This window comes from Chrysemys picta, chromosome 1 (assembly GCF_011386835.1).
Source record: "Chrysemys picta bellii isolate R12L10 chromosome 1, ASM1138683v2, whole genome shotgun sequence".
Classification (NCBI taxonomy): Eukaryota; Metazoa; Chordata; order Testudines; family Emydidae; genus Chrysemys; species Chrysemys picta.
The window spans coordinates 193,733,718-193,755,463 of record NC_088791.1 but is presented as its reverse complement, the minus strand read 5'-3'; the positions used below and the strand labels follow the sequence as shown (position 1 = coordinate 193,755,463).

The window sequence follows — 21,746 nt, the reverse complement described above, 5'->3', positions numbered from 1 at the left end:
CAGTATCCTCAATAAATCAGAGTGGGGGGAGGGTGAACCCTCTGGTCAAGCTCTAGCCCTGGCTTCTATACTGTGAGTTTCCTGTTACACAACTTAATGCATCCCCATTGGGAGGTCCCCTCTGTTTACAGTTCAAAGTTCTTGCCAGGCAATGTCTCTTTGCATGCCCCAGTTCGCCACATTTCAAGCACATTAACCCTAGGACAATCACTCTTCTTGGCCATAAACTGTGTTTTGTCAGTCTCTTTAAGAGACATCAGGGTCTCTTGCTTCTGAGACTACACATCCTTTGTGACCCAGCCCTTTCTGGGTGCGCAACAGTACTCTGCATCAGCCAGTAATCTCCCTTGTTACTCCAGGGGCAAACACAACTTGCATGCCCCCTCTTGCCCACAGTACTTGCACCCCCTTAGCAGGACCATCCGACTTCTTTCCTTTCAGCTTCTGTGACAGCCTACATGGACTGCTGGGCTCCCCGCCAACCCTGTGACAAGTGCTCCTGGAGTTGTCACTGCTGCTCCTTCTGCAGATCCAGAATATACGACATCTTTCACTCAAGATGAGTGTAAGCATCGCTCCTTGTTATCATCCCTACATGATGGGAGGGGGCCTCATACCCCACTTCTAGTACCATACCATAACAAGGGCCCTCACCCTAGAGTATCCCCTGGCAGCCCAGTGCAGCCCCACCATTGTGTCTCTGCCTCAGTTTCCCTGAGTGAAGGTTTTATGAAGTCCAATGAGATGCATATATTCAACATCACCCCTTCAGGGGCCTAGTTTATTCAACCCCAAAGGTGGAATACCACACAAACAAGTCTCCACTTCAGCATCTCTAGTAGGTAGGTGCAAGGGCTGAGCCAGCATTAGTCTGTCAACCTAGTTATGTCCCACGTCCCTTACTAGTAAGGCCTTCATGACATGGAACCATTTTCTAGAGTCCAAGGCCTCTTCTTACTAACTGGGGGAGGGTCTCTTCTCCTGGGTCAAGGCCAAACTGCAAAGACCTTTCCTCAGGACAACATCTAATTTCTCTTTTCCAGGGCTTCTGCCTGTTGAAGTCTTTCACGGGAGCCAGGTTTCTCTGAGCCTAATCATTCATAGTCCCTTCCTTCCAGAAACTCTCCCACTGAAGAACATTCTCCCTGGGTTTCCTTCATTGGATTCCCATCCCCTCTGGGAATTGCTTTCTTTATCATGCCCAGGTGCTTCACTGCGTAATTAAATGCCTCCCAATTACTCAGTAAGCCAGATGAACCTGAGTTGCCTCATCCACCCTAGTGCAGCCTGTCAGAGGTAAGCCAAGCCCCTGACTCCTCCTGAGGGCCAGATACCCTCTGATACACTCATATAGCTTATTCCCAAAGTGGAAGGGGAATAATCTATACTGGTATAGATCATCTTCATATAAGTATAACTGTGTTCTGATTAGGTACCATACCAGTATAATGATTTAAGTTATAGATTAAAAAACAAAAACCCAACCTACACCCTATCTGACAGCTGTTCACGTACAAAATCAGTATGCAGACCAGCTAAATAAGAACCTCCATTAGGCATCCTGCCAATCCCTTACATATTAATAGTTACTTACCAATTCACAGCATTGTTTAGCACAACCACCATAAAAAGTGATTCCACTGAAGTCTGATTCCAATGTAGTTACCTCCATAGTGCATGTCCCTGGGGGGAAATAAAGCCAGAAATGCATTAGAAAAAAAAACCTCAATTTGTATATTCCTCTGAGAGTGCTTACAATGTCTGCAAAATTAAGTTATAACCTAATGTGAGGGGAAATGATCCATTCAGCTTTGAATTTTAGCTTTCCACTCAGGATTGTATAGAAGCGAGGGGGGAGGGATAGCTCAGTGGTTTGAGCATTGGCCTGCTAAACCCAGGGTTGTGAGTTCAATCCTTGAGGGGGCCATTTAGGGATCTGGGGCAAAATCAGTACTTGGTCCTGCTAGTGAAGGCAAGTGGCTGGACTCAATGACCTTTCAAGATCCCTTCCAGTTCTAGGAGATAATAAATTAATGGAGATATCTTAAGTCCAGATAACCAGTGTTTTTATTTGAGGAGTCCCAATCACAGACCAGGACTGTACGAACAAAGACAACCGCTGCGCCAAAGAGCAGTATAAAACTAGAGACAAGAGATGGATAGACCGATGGGGGAAAACACAGCAAACCAAGAGACAATATTGGTCAGCATGATCATATGTGGACTCAGCACACCAGCAGCCTGTTGTCAAGATTTTTGTAGGCTTCATGACTCGGGAAAGTTTTTCGCACTGGACCACAGAGAACAGTCAACTTCATAGAAATTTGTCTCTCCATCCCAAAACTGACCCAAAACACTTTCTTTGTAATTTGCGTTTTACAGCCTGTGCTTTCTTCACTGATCACAGACAACTATGAACATGAACACACATTCATAAAACGCTTTTGGTTTGGTTCAGGGGAAAACTGTCCTGTGATCACTCTCTCAGGCCTGGTCTACACTACGGGTTTAGGTCGACTTTAGCAGCGTTAAACCGAATTAAGCCTGGACACGTCCACACAACGAAGCCCTTTCTTTCGACTTAAAGGGTCCTTTAAACCGGTTTCTTTACACCACCTCTGACGAGGGGATTAGCGATAAAACCGGTCTTTGCGGGTCGGAATTGGGGTAGTGTGGACGGAATTCGGCGTTATTGGCCTCCGGGAGCTATCCCACAGTGCTTCATTGTGACCGCTCTGGACAGCGCTCTCAACTCAGATGCACTGACCAGGTAGACAGGAAAAGACCCGCGAAGGTTTGAATTTCATTTCCTGTTTGCCCAGCGTGGAGAGCACAGGTGACCCCGCAGAGCTCATCAGCACAGGTAACCGTGATGGAGTCCTCCCAGGATCGCAAAAGAGCTCCAGCATGGACCGAACGGGAGGTACGAGATCTGCTCGCCATATGGGGAGATGAAGCAGTGATAGCTGAACTCCGTAGCAGTAAAAGAAATGGAAAAGTATTAGAAAAGATCTCCAAGGCCATGAAGGACCGAGGCCATAACAGGGACACACAGCAGTGCCGCGTGAAAATTAAGGAGCTACGGCAAGCTTACCACAAAGCCAGAGAAGCAAACGGAAGGTCCGGGGCAGAGCCGCAAACTTGCCGCTACTACGCGGAGCTGCATGCGATCCTAGGGGGTGCAGCCACCACTACCCCAACTGTGTGCTATGACTCTCTCACTGGAAAAACACACAGGGAAGATGGTTCGGGGAACGAGGAAGATGATGATGGAGGTACTGTAGGTAGCTCACAGCAGCAAGGAAGCGGAGAAACCGGTTTCCCCAACAGCCAGGATATGTTTGTGACCCTGGACCTGGAACCAGTAACCCCCGAACTCACCCAAGACCCTCAGGGCACACAGGAGACCTCTGGTGAGTGTAACTTTGTAACTATTTGTAAACATTACAAAAAAAAAAAGCAAGCGTGTTTAATGATTACTTTGCCCTGGCAATCGCGGCCAGTACATCTACTGGAAAAGTCTGTTAACGTGTATGGGGATGGAGCGGAAATCCTCCAGGGACATCTCCAGAAAGCTCTCCTGGTTGAAATGGGGTGATTTTATTAAGGGGACATTCAGAGGCGCCCGTTCCTGCTCTTCTGACCAGAAATGTTTCCCGCTGTTAACCACGTGGTGGGGGGAGGGGTGAAGTGATCATCCCAGAGAATCGTGTGTGTGTGTGTGGGGGGGGGGGGGGTTTACTTGTGTTTCTGCCGCATGTTAACCGGGAAACCGCAGCCCCCTCCTTTTACATTGAAACCCCATTTTAAATGGACAACCCAATTCATCCTTGATATGGGAAATGCGCTGCTGTTTGCAACCTTTCCCGCAGGTTAAGAAGGTTAAAAAAGCCAAAACACTGTGGCCTACGATGGCTGCCTGCAAGCCGAAATATGCGACCTTGTAATGAAAGAGTGTACCCATTGTTCTCTAAAATGTGTCTTTTTTAACCACCTCTCCCTTCTCCTCCGCCAGCTGCAAATGTTTCTCCTTCGCAGAGGCTCGTGAACATTAGAAAGAGAAAACGTCGGACGAGGGACGAGATGTTCACGGAGCTGCAGATGTCCGCCCAGGCTGATAGAGCACAGCAGAATGCGTGGAGGCAGTCAATGTCGGAGATGAGAAAAGCCCAATATGAACGAGAGGAGAGGTGGCGGGCTGAATCACGGGAAGAACAGAGCAAGTGGCGGGCTGAAGACGATAGGTGGCGTCAGCTTGCAGACAGACGGCAAGAGGCAATGCTCCGTCTGCTGGAGCATCAAACTGATATGCTCGAGCGTATGGTTGAGTTGCAGGAAAGGCAGCAGGAGCAGAGACCGCCGCTACAGCCCCTGTGTAACCAACAGCCCTCCTCCCCAAGTTCCATAGCCTCCTCACCAAGACGCCCAAGAACACGGTGGGGGGGCCTCCGTCCACCCAGTCACTCCACCCCAGATGATCGCCCAAGCATCAGAAGGCTGGCCTTCAATAAGACTTAAAGTTTTAAAATGCAGTGTGTCCTTTAAAATCCCTCCTCCCCCACCCATCCCAGGCTACCTTGGCAATTATCCCCCTACCTCTGTAAGGAACTAATAAAGAATGCATGAATGTTAAAAAAAAATGACTTTATTGCCTCTGCAAGCGGGAGGGGAGGGTGGGGTGGGGTGGTTGGTTTACAGGGAAGTAGAGTGAACCGGGTCGGGGGGGGGGGGGGGGTTGGAGGGTTCATCAAGGAGAAACAAACAGAAGTTTCACACCGTAGCCTGGCCAGTCACAAAACTCGTTTTCAAAGCTTCTCTGATGCGCACCGCGCCCTGCTGTGCTCCTCTAACCGCCCTGGTGTCTGGCTGCGCGTAATCAGCGGCCAGGCGAGTTGCCTCAACCTCCCACCCCACCATAAATGTCTCCCCCTTACTCTCACAGATATTGTGGAGCGCACAGCAAGTAGCAATAACAATGGGGATATTCTTTTCGCTGAGGTCTGAGCGAGTCAGTAAGCTGCGCCAGCGCGCTTTTAAACGTCCAAATGCACATTCCACCACCATTCGGCACTTGCTCAGCCTGTAGTTGAACAGGTCCTGACTCCTGTCCAGGCTGCCTGTGTACGGCTTCATGAGCCATGGCATTAAGGGGTAGGCTGGGTCCCCAAGGATCACGATAGGCATTTCAACATCCCCAATGGTCACTTTCTGGTCCGGGAAGAAAGTCCCTTCCTCCAGCTTTCGAAACAGAGCAGAGTTCCTGAAGACGCGAGCATCATGTACCTTTCCCGGCCATCCCACGTTGATGTTGGTGAAACATCCCTTGTGATCCACCAGGGCTTGCAGCAGCATTGAAAAGTACCCCTTGCGGTTTACGTAGTCGGTGGCTTGGTGCTCTGGTGACAAGATAGGGATATGGGTTCCGTCTATGGCCCCGCCACAGTTTGGGAATCCCATTTCAGCAAAACCATCCACTATTGACTGCACGTTGCCCAGAGTCACTACCCTTGCTATCACCAGGTCTTTCATTGCCCTGGCAAATTGGATCACAGCAGCCCCCACCGTAGATTTGCCCACTCCAAATTGATTCCCGACTGACCGGTAGCTGTCTGGCGTTGCAAGCTTCCACAGGGCTATCGCCACTCGCTTCTCAACTGTGAGGGCTGCTCTCATCTTGGTATCCTGGCGTTTCAGGGCAGGGGACAGCAAGTCACAAAGTTCCATGAAAGTGCCCTTACGCATGCGAAAGTTTCGCAGCCACTGGGAATCGTCCCATACCTGCAGCACGATGCGGTCCCACCAGTCTGTGCTTCTTTCCCGGGCCCAGAATCGGCGTTCCACGGCATCAACCTGCCCCAGTGACACCATGATTTCCACATTGCTGGTGCCTGTGCCTTGTGAGAGGTCTATGTCCATGTCAATTTCCTCATCACTCTCGTCGCCGCGCTGCAATCGCCTCCTCGCCTGGTCCGGGTTTCGCCTTGGCATGTCCTGGCTCTGCATATACTCCAGGACAATGCGCGTGGTGTTCATAGTGCTCATAATTGCCGCGGTGATCTGAGCGGGCTCCATGATCCCAGTGCTAGCTATGGCGCCTGGTCAGAAAAAAGGCGCAAAAGTAGTATCTGATGGACCAGGAGAAGGAGGGAGGGCGGGAGGGAGGGAGGGAGGGCCGAGTGACGACATGGCGTACAGGTACAGGAACAGGGAGAAACACAAACAACTGTCACACAGAATGGTCCCCCCAAAGATTAAAATGAAAACCCTGGGCTTAGCAGGCCATTGATTTCACGGAGGAAGGGGAAGCATATGAATACAGAACAAATCTATTTTTTACATCTTAAGGTGGCAGCCGACGGTGCAGCATGAGTGACAGCCATACCAGTATGACGATGACGGTTACCAATCATAAAATACCATCATCTGCCAAAAGGCAAGGGGCTGCTGCTGTGTAGCAATGCAGCCCCACGTCTGCCAGCCCCACGTCCGCCAGCACCCAGCATCGCCCTCAGCCTCTTCTGGGTGCTTAGCAGACAATACTGGGCAATTGGCAGAAAATAGTATATTACGACTGGTAGCCATCATCATCGAAACAGTAGCATGTCTGCCCAGGTGGCCATGATTGACAGCCATACCAGTATGACGACGATGGATACCAGTCATAATATACCATCGCCTGGCAAGGGGCTGGTGCAATGCAGCCCTACGGCTGCCAGCCCCATGGCTATCACTCATGCTACACCGTCTACCGCCAAAAGGCAGTTAGCAGCTGCTGCTGTGTAGCAATGCAGTCCCACGTCTGCCAGCACCCAGAGGACATATGGTGACGGTGAGCTCAGCTGAGCTGAGCGGGCTCCATGCTTGCCGTGGTATGTTGTCTGCACAGGTAACCCAGGTAAAAAGGCGCGAATCTATTGTCTGCCGTTGCTGTGACGAGGGGGGAGGGGCCTGACGACATGTACCCAGAACCGCCCGCGACACTGTTTTGCATCATCCGGGCATTGGGATCTCAACCCAGAATTCAAAGAAAAGGCGCGAACCGCTTCTCGGCTCTCTGAGCTGTGGCGCAAACGTAGTATCTGACGGACTAGGGGAAGGAGGGAGGGGGGCCGAGTGACGACATGGCGTACAGGCACAGGGAATTAAAATAAAGAACGGTGGCTGTGCATCAGGGAGAGACACAAACAACTGTCACAGACTGGTCCCCCCCAAAGATTAAACTGAAAACCCTGGGTTTAGCAGGCCGTTGATTTGACGGAGGGAGGGGGAAGCAAATGAATACAGAGCAAATCTATTTTTTACATCTTAAGACGACGGTGCAGCGTGACTGATAGCCCTCGGCATCTTTCTGGGTGCTTGGCAACAAATACGGGGCGGCGTAGGACGATGGTCTTCAGGCCTATTGCACAATCGGCTGCTCGGGGAAGACTCTGCTAACGTGCGATGACCCGACTTGTAATAGGACGGCTAATAGTCGTAATACACCATTTACTGCCAAAAGGCAAGCCCCACGGCTGCCAGCACCCAGATCGCCGATGAAGGCTACCAGTCTACTGCACCGTCTACCGCCAAAAGGCAGTTAGCAGCTGCTGCTGTGTAGCAATGCAGTCCCACGTCTGCCGGCACCCAGAGGACATATGGTGACGGTGAGCTCAGCTGAGCGGGCTCCATGTTGTCTGCACAGGTAACCCAGGTAACCCAGGTAAAGAGGCGCGAATCTATTGTCTGCCGTTGCTGTGACAGGGGAGGGAGGGGCCTGACGACATGTACCCAGAACTGCCCGCGACACTGTTTTGCATCATCCGGGCATTGGGATCTCAACCCAGAATTCCAAGGGGCGGCGGAGACTGCGGGAACTGTGGGATAGCTGTGGGATAGCTACCCATAGTGCAATGCTCCGGAAGTCGACGCTAGCCTTGTACTGTGGACGCGGTCCGCCGACTAGAGCGCCTAGAGCATTTTATTGTGTGGACACACACAATCGGCTGTATACAACCAATTTCAATAAAACCGGCTTCTATAAATTCGAACTAATTTCGTAGTGTAGACGTACCCTCAGTCTCTCCATGGGCATTTCTTCCAAGTAGCAAGCCTCTACCTGCACTTCTCCCAGAGCAAAACCCCACAATTCACACTACTTTAGACAAAAAGAAGAACAGGAGTACTTGTGGCACCTTAGAGACTAACAAATTTATTAGAGCATAAGCTTTCATGGACTATGCATCCGAAGAAGTGGGCTGTAGTTCACGAAAGCTTATGCTCTAATAAATTTGTTAGTCTCTAAGGTGCCACAAGTACTCCTGTTCTTCTTTTTGCGGATACAGACTAACACGGCTGTTACTCTGAAAACTACTTTAGACAGGATCACTTTAGATAAGCTACAACATCCCTCATTTACCAGTCATGTATAGCTCAGCTTGTGCAACTGGGTTTAACTAGACTCCTCTCTGGGAGCTTGCGGCTAATATGAAATGCAGTGGTTCAGGACACGTTTTTCAAAAACGAATTAATTATTCATTCACAGAAACATAACAAGGAGTGAGAATAGGGTTTTAAATAAAAAAAAGCCTATACATATATTTCCTACCTAAACCCCAAGCTTGGCCAGAGTGAGACAGGTTGCCCCCTGTAACTGCTGCCTTCCTGATAGGCTGAGCTCTCCAGGCCGCGAGTCTCTCACCTCAGCTTCCTGGTTCAATTTTATCCATTCCGGAGACTCTGTGTTCAGGATTCCCAAGTTCTTTTGTCTGACTTAGCACCCTGCTCCAGAGGGATTTGCGTGTTTCCCCGCAGGGGCGCTTACCTGTAGTCTTTATCATACAGTAGATCCCAGGCATTGTCTATTTCAGTACGGGGCAATTCAAGCAGTCTGCAGTCATGTCTTGGCTCTTGTGACCCAAAGCTAACTAGGGCTGACCGTAACGGTTACAGAACTAACCCGCCAACCCCATTTCACATGACACAGGCACACGTTAGTGCAGACAACGCCAGTTCTTCACGGCGGTCAGTTACCACAGGGACGGGTGCCCGCCCGCCCGCCCCTGAAGCGCGGAGGCTGGTGAAGCCCGGGGCTCGGAGGGCGGCCGAAGGCCGGGGCCCGATCCGCGGGGGGCTGGACGCCGCCTCGCGTGACACTTAGTTCACTTCGCCCAAGTTTTCGCGAACGGGGGCGCCGGAAGCTCCTCGGGCCAACGCAGAAGCGACCGAGAGCCCCGGCAGCCTCTCCCCGCGACCGGACGCGGCCTGGCCCCGCCGCAGGGGCTCTGGGGTGCGCGAGGGGAGCCCGGGCGCATGGGGACTGCGGGCTCCTGTCCCCCCCGTCACTGGGGCACCCCGGCCACGTGGAGAGGAGGCGGAGGCAGCGCGAGCCCAGAAACGATCGTTCAACCGACACCCCGAGCGCCCCCCTTACAACGCTCCCTCACTCACCAGGCCGGGGCGAGCCCCGGGAGCAGCGACACCGCCCGCTTCCTGCTCAGCCGCACAGCCCGGCGCCACGTCCAACCAGCGGAACCTCAGGCTCAACTGCCACTTCCCCGTCCGCCCAGACCTTCTATTGGCTGCCTGCCTTCTGACGTCAGGGAGTTTAGAAAGAGGAACGGGCTCCTCGGGACCCTGCGTTTCCTGCGCGAGCGGAAGAGACACACATCGATGGCTCCTGGCGCTTGCTGGTAGAGGCCGCGCAAGCGGGAAAGTGGTTCCGACGGCTTCTTTTAACGTCATGCGCAGGCGACAACTTCGCAGCTCACGCGTGTGTGTCGTTTCACCACGCATGCGCGCAGAAAGAAGTTGCGTTGCGCTCTGGATGTGTCATGGGCGGCTGGCCTGGGCGCTCCGCCCCATTCCTCTCTCTCCCTCGCTCACTGGCCTGGGGAGTCCCGGGCCGCACGCGGAGCAGGCCGGGGGGAGGTGAGAGAGGGGGATGGGCAGAGCGGGAGAACTGGAGGTGCTGCCCCGGCCCGGTGCTGCTGCTACTTCCCCCCGGGGTGTCAAATGGCCGCACTGAGCGCGGCGCGGGCGGCAGTTTTCACGGGGGTGGGAGGAGATGCCCAAGTCCTGAGGACCTCGCAGCCTCCAGGACACCGAGAGCCTCCGGCGCCCGCGCCGCGCCGTGGGGGCGAATGTGGCTCCCGGCCCTCTCTGCAGCGCCGCTGCTGCCCGCTCACCCGCCCCCCCCTGCGGGAGGCACCTGGGTCTTGGCGCTGGCCGCGGCGAAGCGCCCCGGAGCAGGGGATGGGACCAGGGCCGGCTCCAGGCACCAGCTTCTCAAGCAGGTGCTTGGGGCGGCCGCTCCGGAGAGGGGCGGCACGTCCAGGTATTCGGTGGCAATTCCGCGGACAGTCCCTCACTCCGCCTGGGAGTGAAGGACTTTCCGACGCTGATCCCGATCGCGGCTTTTTGTTTGTTTGTTTGTTTGTTTTGGCTGCTTGGGGCGGCGAAAACCCTGGAGCCGGCCCTGGATGGGACGAAGGTCCCGGTGTCACTGTGTCGTTGGATTTACTCGAGGGCCTACCTAGGTCACAGCCCGTCTCCGCATTGATGGCGAGGAGGGTTGCGGCTGGTCAGAAAGGCGTCGGGGGTTGGCACCCACAGGCCGTACTCTGCCCGCACTGCCCCGGAGTGGAGTGAGGCGTCTTTTGGGTGCCCAACTCCGCTGCAAGAAAAACTAGGCTCTGCACGGGTTTTCGCCCCGGCAGGGGCAGCCTCTGCCCAACAACGTGCATGGTGCTGAGATGAGCAGGAAACACTGCGTCTTTCAAGCCCTCTCGTCTTGTCTATGTCAGCAATAACTAATCCAGTTAGACTGCAGGTTCCCCTGCCAGGAGCCGTGGCAACAGGTAGCGCTAGTAGTATGGGTCTACCCACATTGCACCAGGAACCACGCTACTTGATTCCCATTCCCCACAGCCACATCGAAGATGAAAGTGAGAGGAATAGCATATTCACGAGTTTCTCAGCATCTTCGAAACCTATACAAAATCCCTATTGTAGAGTTGCCAGGCATTCGGTTTTCAACCGGAACGGTCAAAAAGGGACCCTGATGGCTCCAGTGAGCACTGCTGATGAGCTGCTAAAAATCCGGTTGGCAGTGCAGCGGGACTAAGTCAGGCTCCCTGACTCAGCACGGCTTCCGGAAGCGGCCGGCATGTGGCTCCTATGTGCAGGGGCAGCCACGGGGGCTCCGCGTGCTGGCCCTGCCCCAAGCGCCGGCTCTGCAGCTCCAATTAGCCAGGAACCATGGCCAACGGGAGCTGTGGGGGCGGCAGCTGCAGGCAGCACACAGAACCCCTGTGGTCACCCCTGCACCTAGGAGCCGGATATGCTTGTTTCCGGGAGCCACCTGAGATAAGCGCTGCCCCTCACCCCCTTCCGCACCCAACCCTCTGCACCAGGTCAGAAACCCCTCCTTCACCCCAAATCCCTCATACCCACCCCCACCCCAGAGCCCACACCTCCAGCCGGAGCCTGCACCCCAACCCCCTGTTCCAGCCTAGTGAAAATGAGTGAGGGTGCGGGAGAGGGAATGGAGTGAGTGTGGGCGGAGCCTCGGAGAAGGGGCGGGGCAATGTTCTGTTTTGTGCGATTAGAAAGTTGGCAACACTACCTTAAGGTGATGTGTAGCTAATAGCTTCTTGTAATTAATTTCTTTCTCTCAGTTAAAAAGAAGAGACTAACATGGTTGAAAACTCTCCAGCCCCATTGCCTGAAAGAGCAATATATGGGTTTGTTCTTTTCTTAGGCTCCCAGTTTGGCTTTAGTAAGTATGTTTGCTTTCTGAGTAAAGTGATACATGTATTTGCTGTATTAAGAGGCAGAAATGAATACTGTACAATAGTGCCTCCAATAAGATGTAGAAGTTTTAAAAAAGATTAACTCTGTGTTAATACTTCTCAGGTAATAAAAATGATATTAGTTGTAAAGAAGGACTGAACTGTTATTTGAAGTGTTGTAGCTGTGTTGGGCCCAGGATATTAGAGAGACAAGGTGGGTGAGGTAATATCTTTTATTGGACCAACTTCTGTTGGTGAGAGAGACAAGCTTTTGAGTTTACACTGGGCTCTAATGCTTCTCTCTCACCAAGCTCAGAAGCTTGTCTCACCAACAGAAGTTGGTCAAATAAAAGTTATTACCTCCCAAGCTTGTTTCTCTGAACTGTTGTTAATTTTGCAACTTTATGGGGTAATCCAAGTCTTGTCAGTTCTCCTTTGTATTATCCTTTTGGATTTTGTTCTCCCTGATACTGCTGCTGGTGGCCACATAGCGGAGTGTGCTGAGGGAACAGCTATATTTCAGGGAGTTAGTTGAAAATCTTTCTAGTAGTTGAGTGTACAGCATATCATGTATACACAGTTGGCACTTTGTGACCTGTGTAGAAGTCAAAGATGCAAAACACAAATTCTGAAAATGGGGACTGATACTCAAAGGATGAAGGCTGACGAAAATCACATCAGTTTCACTGTGCTGCTTTCAGCAATGATGAGCCACAACAGAGCAAGGTGCTGGAGATACTCACTTGGTAAGGAGTGGAGTTGTAAAGAGCCCATACTCTGTTGCAGCAAGTATGAGGCTTTTGAGTGGGGAAAACTAAATAGAGAAGGTATGCTCCTTCTCTTCCAACAGTCAGAGGATAGTTTAGGGACTTCAGATTTAGCATATCAAAGACAGAGATGAAAAATGGAGCACCAGATATTTCAGGGACAGAAAAGCACCTGGCTGTAAGAATCCCAGAATCCTTCCCATTTCAAGCAGCTCAGCAAGGATGGAGCTAAGGAGGGCTCCACTTTGCCAAGGGTGTTCCCGAGACTCTACTCTGGGATTCCATCTTCTGTATCCTCTTGCTAGTAACTGTTCTGTTGATCTAAGATGTTGTAAAACCTTAACTTTTGAGCCAAAATTGACCTTACTGTTCCTCTTAAGAGAAATATTTTTGGATTAATACTTGCTTCATTGGCATTGAAATCGGTAATCCCAAATTTACTCCCATTCTAAATATATTTTCAGTGAAATATGCATTTTAAAAACATTTCTTCAAGTACTAGGTTGTAACTCTTGTTTCAGTTTTGTGACAGTTAGGACTAGTGTGACTCTGTTACTTTATCCTTCCCCACCAATTCCCCATTTATATGTTTACTCACTTGCCAGAATTCTAGATTTTGAGCTCTCTGGGGCAAGAGCTGTCATTGTGTGTTTGTTTGCACAGTACCTAGTACAATGCTATTCTAATCCCTATTTTGGGTCTTTACATTTTATCTTTTCTATTGTGATAGCCCCTTAAGTGGCATACTGTAGTAAAAAACTGAATTATTTAAAAAAGAAAATCTCATTCAAGATGTGTGGAATTCCACTAAAATAACATTTGGTACTCCACAGACGTCTCATTTTGGGAGTTAATTGGTTTTGTTGGGGTGTTTAATGGCTAAATCCTGCTATTCTTGTGTAGTCAAATTACCCATTAACACAGAGGTGGGCAAACTACGGCCTGCGGGCCACATCCAGCCCGTGGGGCCCCTGAGCTCCTGGCCCCGGCCCCTCCCCCGCTATTCCCACTCCCCTGCAGCCTCAGCTCACTGTACTGCCAGTGCAGTGCTCTGGGCAGCAGGGCGATGAGCTCCTGGGGCAGCGCAGCCTGACCCGGTGCTCTGTGCTGTGCCGTGCATGGTTGGCTCTGTGCTGAGCCAGGTGGCGCAGCTGCACCACCGCCAGGCACCGGTGCTCCAAGCAGTACGGTAAGGGAGCAGGGGGAGAGGGGGATGGATAGAGGGCAGGGGAGTTCGGGGTGGTGGTCAGGGGGTGGGGGTGTGGATAGGGGTCGGGGCAGTCAGAGGGTGAGGAACGGGTTGAATGGGGGCAAGAGTCGGGGGGGGTTGGATGGGGCGGCGGGGGGCAATCAGAGGACAGGGAGAAGGGGTGGTTGGATGGGGCAGGGGTCCTGGGGGTGGGCAGTCAGGAAGGAGAGGAGGGGTTGGATGGGGTGGCGCAGGGCAGTCGGGGCGGGGATTCCTGGGGGGGGGGTCGGAGCAGGGGGTGTGGACGGGGGTAGGAGTTCCAGGGGGGGGCCGTCGGTGAACAGGGGGGGTTGGATGGGCCAGAAGTCCAGGGGAGCCATCACGGGGCCAAAAGGGGGGGTGGATAGGGGGTGGGGGCTGGGCCACGCCCCCCTCCCCTAACTGGCCCTCCATACAATTTCCAATACCCAATGCGGCCCTCAGGCCAAAAAGTTTGCCTGCCCCTGCATTAACATCATTGCTAGTTTTGGACTGCAGAATTAGACCCTTTGTGGTTTAGTGCTGTCATATAGTTCTACATACATAGTCATGTGTGCATATTTCTGAAGACCTAGAGAAATACCTTGGACCAAAGTTTGTAAAATACAAATGTTTAAAATTAATTTTAATTTAAATTTTTAACCTTTTTTAAAAATTGACAAATGATGCAAGGAATTCTTGTCTATTTTATTCTGGAATTAGAAAACAAATATGAAGAAGAGGATTAAAGTACCATCAGTTATAAAGTTTGTATCCCTATGGCATAGTTTGTGTGTTCATGGTAGCATTCTCTGCAGTATTTCAGTAGACCTATTTAGATGCTTTTTGGACTCTATAGAGAAAATTTTTATAATTTGCTTGTATCCTCTGTAATGACGGTGCTAACTAGATCTAGAATTAATTTGTCTCTTAAAACAATGTAAACTGTACAATTATGATCAAAATATTAACCTTTACTCTTTTTGCACAGTGTTATACCTTGTATGGGCGTATGTTCCTGAATCTTGGTTATTCTCATTGGGACTAACATACTGGCCTCAAAAGTAGGTTAAATTCATTCACTGTTAAACATGTGAAAGAACAAACACATACCCAGAAAAATTGTGCCAGTGTCCTTTTACATTTAAAATATTTTACATTTAATCCAACTTGAAAAAGAAGATTTAATATGTTTCTCCTCACAAACAGCTACAGTATTTATGTAAAGTAATGTTTCACAAACAACAGTTTACTCTGAAAAATTATCAGCAAGCTAAAATGAAGTGCAGTACACCTGTCTGTTATGTTCTTAAAGTAATTTGGCAGCTTGGTTTAATTAAGGTTTTTTCCTGAAATATCATGGTAAATTTTATTAAATTAAATTGCCAAAAAAAACTGTCTAAGACATTTATTTGGCTATTATTCCATACTGGTCACAATGGGTCCTTAGTTAATGAACTGCATTTTCAGGGTCTTCTGGTTTTAGTGTGGTGGTCTTAGCTATAACTATTTTTTCTATCCACTTTAAATTCATACACCTCTACCCTGATATAACGCGACCCGATATAACACGAATTTGGATATAACGCAGTAAAGCAGCGCTCCGGGGGGTGGGGGTGGGGGCTGCGCACTCCGGTGAATCAAAGCAAGTTTGATATAATGCGGTTTCACCTATAACGAGGTAAGATTTTTTTTGGCTCCCGAGGACAGCGTTATATCGAGGTAGAGGTGTACTTGTTTCTACTTCTGTACTGTCTTGCTTGATTTAGAGCTGGAAATAATTTTTTACTAAAGACTTTCTTTTGCGAAATGTTATTTAAAAATAAATATTTTATTCTGCAGGTACTGGGCAGTTGCTTTGCCTGTATACCTTCTAGTTACTTTAGGAATTGGCTATATACTACTCTTTGGTATTAACATGATGAGTACTGCTCCACTTAACTCCATGCACACCATTACAGGTAGTTGATAATTTTCTTGTCTAGTTCTTAAGCCTTCTACAAAAGTTATTGACAATCACTGTAAACATACTTGCTGGTATTACTAAACTAAACCAAATTCAAAACCTTGAATTTGCACTTATGTTTAATGTATTGGTGTATTATAACTCAGTGGTTTGAGCATTGGCCTGCTAAACCCAGGCTGGTTGTGAGTTCAGTCCTTGAGGGGGCCATTTAGGGATCTGGGGCAAAAATCTGTCTGGGGATTGGTCCTGCTTTGAGCAGGGGGTTGGACAAGATGACCTCCTAAGGTCATCTTGTCCATCCTGATATTCTATGATTACAGGACTGTTACAAACAGTTATATATTTTGTTCAAACTTAATTTCAATACAATGTTATAACTACAAGTTTTGATTGTTTTATTTTTTTTCCAAATGTATCTTCTTTAGGACAACCATTACAGTCTAGCATTTGCTACTCTTTCCCATGGATTTTATTTCTGCCCATTAGTCCAGTTCTGAATTCTTGAAATATAGGTGGCTTCCTCAATATTTTCCCATCTTTCTCAAGATGGTATTTCTTTTATTTGCTAATAACTGCTTTTCCTGAGCAAGAACATAGGAGAATTCAAACATTACCCAGATCATTAGAATCTGAGTCCATGCTAAAGCTAAATTGTCCCAATTGGCAGCACCATTTGGCCATGTCCATTCACTTCTAATGAAAACCAACAAAATTAGTATTTAAGGCATGCTTCATTGACTTATTTTCACTTGCTTCCACTGAACTGTTCTTTGAAGAGGAAAGAGCCAAGTGTAGACTCTGCAGTAAAGATGGTGACTAGACTGATGACTTGATAGAAAGCTGCTGAGGTCAAGAACGAAAAGGGTCAGCAGCACACATCCACAGGCAGAATTTAGCCCCAAGTCTTCCTTGAATCAGCACTATGTAACTTGCTTTGCTAGAGGGAGCAGAATGTTAACATCTACTGTAGATAAACTGACATTATCAACAAAATGTATTCACTTTTAGTAAACCAGAATGATGCTGTACGTGTCTGAAAAGTGGGATGTTTCTCGAATTTCACTCTGTTAAACGTTGCATAGGATTAGGTTGTAGCTGGATGTGATGTAAAATCAGAGCAGTATGCTTTTATGTTGATGAAGTGTAGGAGTCTAACAACACTTCTAGCAGGAAAACAAAGTATTTCAGTTTATACCATCAGTTTTAAATCATGGAATAGTGAAATCTTTTGTCATATTTCCTACAGATAACTTTGCAAAAAATCAGCAGCAGAAGAAATCTCAAGAAGAAGCAATCCCTGCATTGAGGGATATTCCCATTAGTGAAGTAAACCAAATGTTTTTCCTTGCTGACAAAGGCATTTGTAACAGAAATTAATTGGAACCAGACCCTGTTAGAATAAGACACTACAGTACTTCAATAATTTTTTAGAAACCCATTGTAAGAAAAGTCAAAGGCTTGTCAGTGCTAAGAAATCTAACTCTTTCAACAACTGGAATAGATGAATTTGTATCTAAATTAAGCTGTGGTCAACACTGGTTCACCCTGTGTGGCATAGAGTACTGAACCGGGACTCAGAAGATAGGGGTTCTATTCCCAGCTCTGCTACTAGCCTGCTGGGTGACCTTGAGCAAGTCACTTCACCACTCTGCTTTGATTTCCCCATCTGTACTATGAATATGATACTGACCTTTATAAAGTGCGTTGAGATCTACTGATAAGTGTTAATTAAGAGCTATGTATTATTATTTATTATTAAACAAATTGATGATTGTTGAAATGGTTTTATTTCTTAATGTAAAGAGACCTACAGTATTAAATAACAAAATACTTCATTCTGGGAACTGAATTCTTCCATATAAATTTGTTTAGCTATGCTCTGGATCTGAAGTAATCTGTTCAGTTACCCCTAGATTTTTTTTTTCTTGCACATTGAGGGTGGGATATTCCAAAGCATTTAATGTTTGGCTTAATTCTACTCTCATTGACTTCAGTGGGAGCAGAGTTAGGCCAACACTGAGTGCTCTTAAATATCCCACCCTTTTTTTGACCAGTCATAGTAAATTAAAGTGTATGCATTGTGACTGTACAGTAATATTAATAAAATGTTTTAATTGTCTAAAACTGATTGCATTTCTAATTTTTTTTCTGAGGGGTATCTTACTTGCCTCGGACATACAGTGCACAATGGATTTTCTTTAGATATGTATTTCTGCATATCAAGAATATCCTTGTTTTCCTATCTTATTAGGCTTATTAAAAGTGATAGGGTTTCCCAAAACCAGGAGAAAAGGTGGGAGATGAAGAAAAATCCAAACAAGTTCCCATTTAAATATATTAGTTGGTTTTTCTTAAATTGCTTTCTTATCCTTCTTCTAAAGTTCTTTAATATTAAAAATTACAATTCTTAAGAGTATTAAAAATTAAAATTCTTCCGGACCCATGGAACTGCTGTAAATGTCATAGAAAACTGTGGTCCAGCTTCTTAAACTCAAAGGAAATCTCAAAGTATACTGCATTGTTTCTAAGCCACTGCCAAAATATCTTAAACAGAGAATATTCTTCCACTTAAACGTTACTTTGCTGACAAATCATCACCAGAAGTTGTCTAAATATTTTATTTGTCACCAGCTGACATCCTAACACATTGCATCTTAAAACACTGGTGATAATAGTTAAAGGCAGACAAAAATACCGTCACTCTTGTCAGGAAAGAACTTCAGAGTTACAAAAAGTTACCATTTTGTTAGAAAAGGAAATAAGATATCTTGGAAAACGTCTGTATGTAGGATTTCATACTGATCCCATTAAAACTAATGAATGCTCTGCCACTAACTTCAGTGGTTCCAGAGTAACAGCCGTGTTAGTCTGTATCCGCAAAAAGAAGAACAGGAGTACTTGTGGCACCTTAGAGACTAACAAATTTATTAGAGCATAAGCTTTCGTGGACTACAGCCCACTTCTTCGGATGCATATAGAATGGAACATATATTGAGGAGATATATATACACACATACAGAGAGCATAAACAGGTGGGAGTTGTCTTACCAACTCTGAGAGGCCAATTAATTAAGAGAAAAAAAAAAAAAAAAAACTTTTGAAGTGATAATCAAGCTAGCCGAGTACAGACAGTTTGATAATAAGTGTGAGAGTACTTACAAGGGGAGATAGAGTCAATGTTTGTAATGGCTCAGCCATTCCCAGTCCTTATTCAAACCGGAGTTGATTGTGTCTAGTTTGCATATCAATTCTAGCTCACCAGTCTCTCTTTGGAGTCTGTTTTTGAAGTTTTTCTGTTGTAATATAGCCACCCGCAGGTCTGTCACTGAATGACCAGACAGGTTAAAGTGTTCTCCCACTGGTTTTTGAGTATTTTGATTCCTGATGTCAGATTTGTGTCCATTAATTCTTTTGCGTAGAGACTGTCCGGTTTGGCCAATGTACATGGCAGAGGGGCATTGCTGGCACATGATGGCATATATCACATTGGTAGATGTGCAGGTGAACGAGCCCCTGATGGTATGGCTGATGTGATGTGGCTGAACTTTGTGATTTTGTCCTCACCCACAACTATTTCACATTTGGGGACAATATATACCTTCAAGTCAGCAGCACTGCTATGGGTACCCGCATGGCCCCACAATATGCCAACATTTTTATGGCTGACTTAGAACAACGCTTCCTTAGCTCCTTAGCTTCCTTAGACAACTCCCACCTGTTTATGCTCTCTGTATGTGTGTATATATATCTCCTCAATATATGTTCCATTCTATATGCATCCGAAGAAGTGGGCTGTAGTCCACGAAAGCTTATGCTCTAATAAATTTGTTAGTCTCTAAGGTGCCACAAGTACTCCTGTTCTTCTTTTAACTTCAGTGGGAGTGCTTCCTCCACATCCCAGCTTGCTATAGCTGAACAATCACATGGATGTTCCCAACTTGTGATCCAGAATCTAAGCTTGCTTGTTTGGTTGATTTTTTTGGTTTTGTTTTTTGCAAGGGGGGAGAGAGAGAGGAATCTCCTCCAGCTCTTAGAACAATGAGAAAAATCCTCAAATTTTGAACCAAACAAACCAATGTAATGCTGTCTGCTTGAGTTTGCAGATAGCCTGAAATAATAGCTCTAAAGTGTGTAACTTGCCGTTATTCATCTCATTGGAGTGCTAATGCCAGAGCCTAATGATTATATTTTAAATGACAACATTAACTACTTAATTGCTGATCAGAATATGCAAGGAAGAAGAGAGTCTTGGAATCTCATTTTGATGTCTCAGATTGCATGGGGCATATTTGTTTGAGTGGAGCATTTGATTTGGGACAGAGCTGAACTTTTTTTTTTTTTTTTTTTTTTTTTTTTTTTTTTTTTTGGTGACTTTCTCATACAATCTTGAACTGATAGAAATTATAGGCTATTCTTGCAAGGACCATGTATTTATTATTCCCTAGCCAGGGGTGGGGGGTGAGGTTTGTCATTAAAAAAAAATAGTTAACTTTTTTTTTCTTGAGAGAATTCATGACTAAGTCACTCCAGGGTTATATATTTTCTCATATGCAATTTCTGGTTATGATTTTCTTGTTCCTTGAAATTTTTTCTAAATTTTTCAGAAAGCAATTTAAATTCTAACTTGACAACTAGTGAAGGCTATGGTTCTGGTGTCATTTAATTTAAGGATTAAATTAATTCCCAGTTAAAGATACACAAATCCCTACACAATAAAGAAGAGCTACTGGAAAATGCCCTCAAGTCCTAAAAGCACACAAACTAAAGGATTATAAATCTTAAACAAAGATTCTATCAGTGATGAATCTGCCATTTCACTTGTCTGTTGATCTAGCACAATTATGGGAAAACTAATAGAAGGGACCTAAGTGAACAGACAAACTGGGGCCATTTATTATTTAAGTGAAATTTACAGGCACGAAACTCAATCTTTGCTTTTCTGTCATTGAGTGTCAGTGCTGAAATGACATTCTGATGACCTTTACTTCAATTTAAGAATAATTATCAAACTATCAAAGGTTGTCTTCATGATCAAAATAATATATTCTGTAACGCAATGTATTTTTCTATTGTGTAGGGTTTGGGACTTGTGATAAAGGTTAATGGCATCTAATGTTTAAAACTAATATACTTTGACAGGGCGTTGTGGATCTTGAGAGTCCCTCATTACATGACCATACATACAGCAGTAATCAGGTATATTTTATTCTTACCAGCTTGGTGGGGGAAAGCTACTTTTCACTAATTCCTTGCACCTAAAGAGACAGCATTCTTTTTAGCTGCCAAAGTATTTAGAAGGCTTTATGCAGTTGTCAGCTCAAAGTTATCAGATGGATGATTCCAAAACAAAACCTGACAAGATTAAAGTGTGGTGCTGGTTTTAACTCCTTCCCTCCTAAAACATACCTGTGTAAAGACTACCCAATGATATGGAATAGACTAAATGTGATCAAATATCCACTCCCTTTAGTCGTGCTAAATCCTAAATTTGCCCTCGTTTTCACCTCTTGGCCTGGCCTTATCAGTGGTATCTTGTCACCACCAAGATTAGTAGTATTTAGTGGACTGGGCTAATAGCTTTATTCTTGCTGAACTAGGCAAAGGGGGGTGGGGTAGCCTTTAGCCTTATTGTGCAAGTAACTGCTATGCTTTTTGTCTAGTTCCTTTAGAGGAATTTTGTTTTCATATGCATTTGGATGCTTATTGCCATGATTCTGTTTTGATATTCTATGCAAGAGAGATGCATGTGTAGAAACAGTGTGACATTCTGTTCTCCAGAATGGAGTTTCTCTACAGACAGTGTTGAGTTTGAACATGCCAGAGCTTTTCCTGTAGTGAAGATCAGAGAGGCTACTCTTGTTATTTTTAAAATGCAAAGGCCCAGTACTCCTACCACTGAATGCAATAGGACTGTGGTTCTCAACCTTTTCTATATGATGTTCCCATATGCCAAAAGAAACGTGTGTGCATGAACAGACACACACAATATGTTCATAACCCTAAGGCTGAGCAGCCATGCAAAAGAAGATTTGCCA

The 21,746-nt window shown here is 46.8% G+C and overlaps 3 protein-coding genes across 21 annotated transcripts in view; 2 read left to right on the top strand and 1 right to left on the bottom strand.

The window, feature by feature from the left end:
• Positions 1 to 9,569, bottom strand: part of TTC3 (tetratricopeptide repeat domain 3) — a 143,304-nt gene extending 133,735 nt beyond the window's left edge. For 13 of the 14 annotated variants that reach the window (XR_010600151.1, XM_065590367.1, XM_065590376.1 and 10 more), the window contains exons 1-2: positions 9,430 to 9,569; positions 1,595 to 1,683 (exon numbers count right to left, since the gene is read on the bottom strand). Coding sequence is in view for 6 of the 14 variants with exons in the window: in XM_065590367.1 (XP_065446439.1) it covers positions 1,595 to 1,672 (78 nt within the window). In the remaining 8 variants the exon portion in view is untranslated. The remainder of the gene's footprint in view (positions 1 to 1,594; positions 1,684 to 9,429) is intronic. The other variant, XM_065590435.1, reaches the window with a different exon arrangement.
• LOC135982668 (uncharacterized) lies at positions 2,481 to 4,527 on the top strand. The gene is made up of 2 exons (XM_065590527.1): positions 2,481 to 3,413; positions 4,016 to 4,527. The coding sequence occupies exons 1-2, from the start codon at positions 2,873 to 2,875 to the stop codon at positions 4,516 to 4,518; spliced, it is 1,044 nt and encodes a 347-aa protein (XP_065446599.1). The 5' UTR covers positions 2,481 to 2,872; the 3' UTR covers positions 4,519 to 4,527.
• Positions 9,535 to 17,835, top strand: PIGP (phosphatidylinositol glycan anchor biosynthesis class P). 6 transcript variants are annotated; one of them, XM_008165217.4, is made up of 5 exons: positions 9,535 to 9,671; positions 11,658 to 11,758; positions 14,737 to 14,809; positions 15,588 to 15,706; positions 16,958 to 17,835. In XM_008165217.4, the coding sequence occupies exons 2-5, from the start codon at positions 11,677 to 11,679 to the stop codon at positions 17,086 to 17,088; spliced, it is 405 nt and encodes a 134-aa protein (XP_008163439.1). In that variant the 5' UTR covers positions 9,535 to 9,671; positions 11,658 to 11,676; the 3' UTR covers positions 17,089 to 17,835. The 6 variants fall into 6 exon arrangements, with proteins under 6 accessions (XP_008163439.1, XP_042711752.1, XP_005303365.1 ...); XM_042855818.2 differs by having other exon boundaries at positions 9,614 to 9,751; XM_005303308.5 differs by lacking the exon at positions 9,535 to 9,671 and adding an exon at positions 9,770 to 9,909.
• Positions 17,836 to 21,746: the final 3,911 nt, after the last annotated feature.